Genomic DNA, 5,723 nt, shown 5'->3' with positions numbered 1-5,723 from the left:
AAATAAAAATAAATAAATAATCTATGAAGAGTTTGATTTTTTTACATAATTAGATTTTTATATATTGGAAAAGATAGTTTAAAGATAATCTGATTTTATATCCAGATTTTATATAATGAAGTTAGTTTACATAATCAGATTTAGTTTACATAATTAGCTATAACTTCTCATCTGTAGCTTGTTTGGTCTAGCCTGTTTGTTACTGTTAATCTGCGTTTGGGACTTTCAAAATCTTTGATTGTGAGATTGTTTTCCTAGAACCTGAACTTGTATGGTTGATATTAGTATTTGTGCAATTGTTTCTGGTTACTTTTCACTATTTTGAAGGCAAAACGCTTCTCAGGCCATGTTTGATGTATGGATTAGCTTGATTTGAATTATGAGTACGGGCTAAGATTGAGTAATGAGATTAATAATAGTATCTAAATTAGATTGTTTTACTAGTGTGATTATATTAAGTTGAAAATATAAAATTAATTGAATTTGTTTGTGTCTTTAATGGTGATATGAATTGCATTTTTGTAAAACGGAAACATCAGTTTTTTTTTTATCATACAATTTCATGTGACAGGATTAGCAAGTTCACTACCCTTATCCAGATTATAAAAATAAATAGTTTATATCCAGATCATAAAAATAAATAAAGTTTACATAATCAGATTTTATTATATCCAGTGAGTTGGGAAAGTTAGTTTACATAATAAATAATCTGATTTTATATATTGGGAAAGTTAGTTTACATAATAAGTTAGTTTACCCACTGATTTTTGATTGAATCAGATTTTATTTTACATAATCTGAATTGTTTACATGGGGCTATTGTGAATAATAGTTAGCATTGATTTAGTTATCTATTTGATTGCTTTAGTTATTTAATTTACAAGATGCATTATTTCTTTTCATAGATGGCAAGTAATAAAGGATTGGATGGTAGGAGGGACCTTATTGAGGCCTATGTTGCCTTGCAACATATGGTATCATCCATGAATTATACTTGTGGAGTTTATATAGTCGTTTTGCATGCTGCACTGGAAAGATTTGAGGCTACGAGGAAAATAAGTAGAAATCCTAATCCTTTCAAACAACAACTTGACCACCTAAATAGGTTGGTCAGAGATAATGACATAGATTGCCATGAACAACTACGAATGAATAGGCATACCTTTCTGCGGTTGTGTGGGCTTATCAGAACAAAGGGTGTGTCAGATTCAAAATATGTTGTATTAGAGGAAAAGGTTGCTATGTTCTTGACTGTGCTTGGGCACCACCATAAAAATCGAAATGTCAAATTCAATTTTATGAGGTCTGGTCAAACAGTTAGTAAGTATTTCAATGATGTCCTTAAGGCTGTGCTTCGACTGCAAGGTGTCTTACTAAAGACACCTGAGCCAATAACTGCTGGGTGCACAGATGATAGGTGGAGGTGGTTTCAGGTAAATGCTAGTTTTAGTAATTCTTCATGTTTGATAAAAGTTATAATATTCATAATTACAATTTAATAAGTAATAATTTATTTTTGGTAATTTTTGGTAGAATTGTCTTGGTGCACTTGATGGCACCTATGTTAGAGTGCTAGCTCCTGCAGTAGATAAAGCAAGGTATAGATCAAGAAAGGGTGAAATTGCGACTAATGTCTTGGGTGTTTGCTCCCATGACATGCAGTTCATATATGTCTTACCTGGATGGGAAGGTTCCGCTTCAGATTCTAGAGTACTTAGAGATGCCATAAGTAGACCAAATGGGTTGAGAGTGCCAACGGGTACAGCTGCATTTCACAATATCTTTACTATGTATAACCTTTGGACTTGTACTTAAATTATGTGATTATGTAATTATATAATCCTACATTATTACAGGTTCCTACTATCTAGTTGATGCGGGCTATACTAATGGGGAGGGCTTTTTAGCACCTTATAGAGGACAACGTTACCACTTGTCCACTTGGAGGGAAGGGGGTGCCCCAACTAATGCAGAGGAGTTCTTCAATATGAAGCACTCCGCGGCTCGTAACATAATAGAGAGATGTTTTGGTCTTCTGAAGCTTAGATGGGCAATATTGAGAACATATTCCTATTTTCCAATCAAGACCCAATGTCGAATTATCACAGCTTGTTGTCTTCTACACAGTCTCATCAAACGTGAGATGCCTATGGATCCATTGGAGGTAGACTTAGATGACACATTGCCAAATAATCAAGAAACAGGGAACGAGTACATTGACACAATTGAGGGATCTGACCAATGGAGTAATTGGAGGGACACTCTAGCTAACCAAATGTATAATGAGTGGTTAGCTAATAGGATGTAAAATTAAGTACTATTTTCATTGGATGTAATGTTTTTTAATACTTATGTTGTGTAGTGAGTTGGAGACTTGTAACTTAATAGGATGATGTAGACATGTAACTTATTTTATGTTTCAGTTATTTGTTGAAGACATAACTTAATAGGAGTGTTTGTTTGGTTGTCTTAATAAAATTATTGTTCTGTTAAAAATGGTTGCATGTTAGGTATGGATGACACAACTGCTACTAGTGGATGTCGAAAAAAGGGTAAGGGAAAGGGAACTGCTTCCTCATCAAGAGGTCGTAGAGTGTGGACTCCGAAAGAGTGTGATGTGTTGATCCGAGCCATGAGGGATCTGTTCAGTGAAAAATGGAAAGCTGACAATGGTCAGTTTAGGTCTGGATTTTACTCTGAATTGGAGAAGCTTATCATATTGGCTTTTCCTGGAACTGATCTTCGTGCATCCCCTCATATCGAGTCAAAGATCAAATTTTGGAGAAGACAATACAATTTGCTTACTGACATGCTTCGCTTGAGTGGCTTTGGGTGGGATGACTCTGAGAAGATGATTTTGGTCGACAGTGACGAAGTTTGGCAAAACTATGTCAAGGTAAAAAACTTACCTTAACCATTTTGCATTATTTAACCATTTTGTATTATTTATTAACTAGAAATATAAATTTCGAAAAAATATTGTTTTGTAGAGGGAGCCAGATGCCAAGGGCATGAGAAATGTACCTTTTATTTACTACGAGGACTGGGTAATTCTCTTTGGCAAGGATAGAGCCACTGGAGTCTTGGCTGAAGGACCTGCTGACATGGTTGATGCCTTAGAAAAAGAGGACCAAACTACTGAGGAGTGTTACACTCCAATTGTTGATCTGCCTGATTGTTCCTTATCAGCATCTGGGACTCCATGCAACCAAGGTGGCTCAGGCACAACTTCTAAGAAAAGAGCTAGGGAAGCTGAAGGTATTGCAAAGGGTCTTGTTGATATGGCTGTTGAGTTTGGTTCCTTCTTCAAGAAAACCAACACTACCATGGAAGAAATTGCTCATAGGATTGGGTATGCCCAAGACTTGTCTCAAGCTAGGAAGCTGGTTAATGGGGAACTAGCCAAGTTGCGACTGAACACAAATGACAGGTTGAGAGCAGCTACCCTTATTGTGAAGGATGCTGAAAGGGTTGATTTGTTCTTTAGCTTGCCTGAAGAAGAAAAAATGGAATGGGTATGTTTGTTGTTGGCCGGGTGTGTTTAAGTGTGTTTGCTGTAGGCTAATGACATCTATCTATCTATATATTATAATATTGGTATTGCTATTCCTCCTCAGGCACATGTGTAGTGCCTATTTTGCATAGTTATTAGGAGGATTAGAAATATTTTGACAGACTAACTGGTTTACATCCCCTAGAAATGGCTTTTGTACCTAGTTTCAATCTAATTGTTGGGGTTGTAAGTAAGCTGAAGTATGCTTAATATTAGTATTGCTTTATTTTGTTGGAATGATGCTTAATATATTAAGTTGAAGGCTATCTATTGTAAAAAAATGTTATCATTTACTTAGAATGAATGAAGGTTATTTTTAATTATAATGGCTTGGATTATTTTATAAGAATAATGATGTGTGATGAATGAATGAATAAAGATGTTATTTTTTTTCATTCAATGATTATTTTGTAAGATAAATTTTTTTAGAATGAATATTAGTTTTTTTTTTGGGGGGTAAAATTATTGAATTTAATATAATATAAAATTTTTTATTAGTGGACATTAGTTTAATATAATTTTTTTTTGTTTTGAAAAATTATTGAATTTAATACGAATATTTAATTTGTTCAAATAAAAAATAATATGAATTTTTAATTTGTTGATTTACATTAGTTTTTCCTAATTTGAACAATTTGGTTTTGATGGACATAAGGGCAATTTGGGTATTTAAAATATATTATGAGGGTAATTTTGGAAATTACTTGTTTATATCCCACAATATATTTTATAAAACAAACATGGATAACATATATCCGGTCTTATATACCAAGTCAACAAACATGATTTGAGGGATATACTATCCAATACATATATCCTATTCATTACATATCCTGACTATATCCCACATCATATTATATCCTCTATTTTATATCCGGTGAAACAAACGGAGCCTTAGTAACTTAGTGAACTTTAGTAGTTTCATTCTGAAATTACTCTTTGTTTACTCTGTTTATTTTGTAATTGTCAGTTGTTCCAAAAAAGTCCTCATCCTTTTAAGGCATTTGAACTAATTCCACAGTTGCTTGATTATTCTTGTTTAAATTATTGTTTTGTTACTGTCGATCAAGGCCTAGCATACTTTTTATTAACAATTTTTGGCATGCCTAGTGGGACATCTTCCTAATTTGGAATGATGATAAGAATTCAAAGGCAAGATGAAATGATTTGGTTTTGTGAAGATGAAATGCATTGGCATGAGAATGAAATTTTATATTTACAAGAAAAAATTGATTATCTTGATTGACAAAAATTTCAAACAATAAAGCCATTGTCATATTATTTGAGGTTAGAAATATGAAATTATTTTGATAAAGTGATTGATCAACTTGGAGATCAAATTGACTATTTTGATATCGAAATTTGTCAAGGAAGGGAAACATTGAAAATTCTTACAGAAGCCAAAATTTGTGATTTTTTAGTTCTTCTTCTTACGCCTTTAAAGGTTGTGAATGATGAAAGAGTTAATTCATTAATTGTTATGGGTGAAAAAACAAAAGGCCATGAGAATAAATATTCCATGGCAAGGGCCAATTTCACAAAGGAGAAATATTTTTCTGGATTTTCAAAAAATGTTTCTAACCCATTAATGTGGGAACCAAAGAAGTGTGATCTTAAGCCAAATATGGCTAAAAATGATGAACAACCATATGTTCATAAATTTAAAATTTTTGACATTGTTCAAGATGTCAACATGTATGAGTTTTTAAGGCCATCTATGGTTTTTGTTATTCAAAATCTTTTTTAGATTTGTGGATCACATCAAAGCTTATTTTTTATGAAATGGCTAACAGGAGAAGTCCTGAAAGTTGTAGAAATATATTGCAAATTGTGATTTCTTGATTAGCCATTTTCAAAGTGCTAGAAAATAAAATAAATTGAAATTTCAAATGTTTACTTTAATGCTTAGAGCTCGTTTGGGAAGTAGGTTAGCTTTTTGACTTTTTTAGCTATTTTAGTCTGGGGCTAAAAAGCTTAGTTTGAGAAGGGCTTTTGGCTTTTTTGACTTTTTTGTGAGAGGAAGAATGTAATGATTATGGGTTGGATGTGATGTTTTGTTTTATTAGACTAAAAAATCTATTTAGTTTTTTGTGACTATTTTAGCCAAAAAAGCCTCCAAACAACTTCCTAAACGGAGAGTGTCTACCAGTGCCAATATTGGAAGATTATT

The 5,723-nt window shown here is 32.8% G+C and overlaps 2 protein-coding genes across 2 annotated transcripts; both read left to right on the top strand.

Annotated features, from left to right (window-relative positions):
• The first annotated feature begins 905 nt into the window (after positions 1-905).
• Positions 906-2,496, top strand: LOC114308886 (protein ANTAGONIST OF LIKE HETEROCHROMATIN PROTEIN 1). The gene is made up of 2 exons (XM_082894446.1): positions 906-1,433; positions 1,534-2,496. Exons 1-2 carry the CDS (start codon positions 906-908, stop codon positions 1,813-1,815), a joined length of 810 nt encoding a protein of 269 aa, XP_082750572.1. The 3' UTR covers positions 1,816-2,496.
• Positions 2,497-2,503: 7 nt separating this feature from the next.
• On the top strand, positions 2,504-3,790 carry LOC114278725 (uncharacterized). Its single transcript, XM_082894441.1, has 2 exons — positions 2,504-2,896; positions 2,991-3,790. Exons 1-2 carry the CDS (start codon positions 2,504-2,506, stop codon positions 3,543-3,545), a joined length of 948 nt encoding a protein of 315 aa, XP_082750567.1. The 3' UTR covers positions 3,546-3,790.
• The last annotated feature ends 1,933 nt before the right edge of the window (positions 3,791-5,723 follow it).

Source organism: Camellia sinensis, chromosome 1 (assembly GCF_055761805.1).
Source record: "Camellia sinensis isolate YWXY chromosome 1, ASM5576180v1, whole genome shotgun sequence".
Classification (NCBI taxonomy): domain Eukaryota; kingdom Viridiplantae; phylum Streptophyta; class Magnoliopsida; order Ericales; family Theaceae; genus Camellia; species Camellia sinensis.
This window is presented reverse-complemented; position numbering and strand designations above follow the sequence as displayed.

Coding starts and splice junctions, on each gene's coding strand:
- LOC114308886 (XM_082894446.1), top strand. CDS start 906: ATGGCAAGTAATAAAGGATTGGATGGTAGGAGGGACCTTATTGAGGCC. Junction 1,434..1,533: donor ATAGGTGGAGGTGGTTTCAG/GTAAATGCTAGT, acceptor AATTTTTGGTAG/AATTGTCTTGGTGCACTTGA.
- LOC114278725 (XM_082894441.1), top strand. CDS start 2,504: ATGTTAGGTATGGATGACACAACTGCTACTAGTGGATGTCGAAAAAAG. Junction 2,897..2,990: donor TTTGGCAAAACTATGTCAAG/GTAAAAAACTTA, acceptor ATTGTTTTGTAG/AGGGAGCCAGATGCCAAGGG.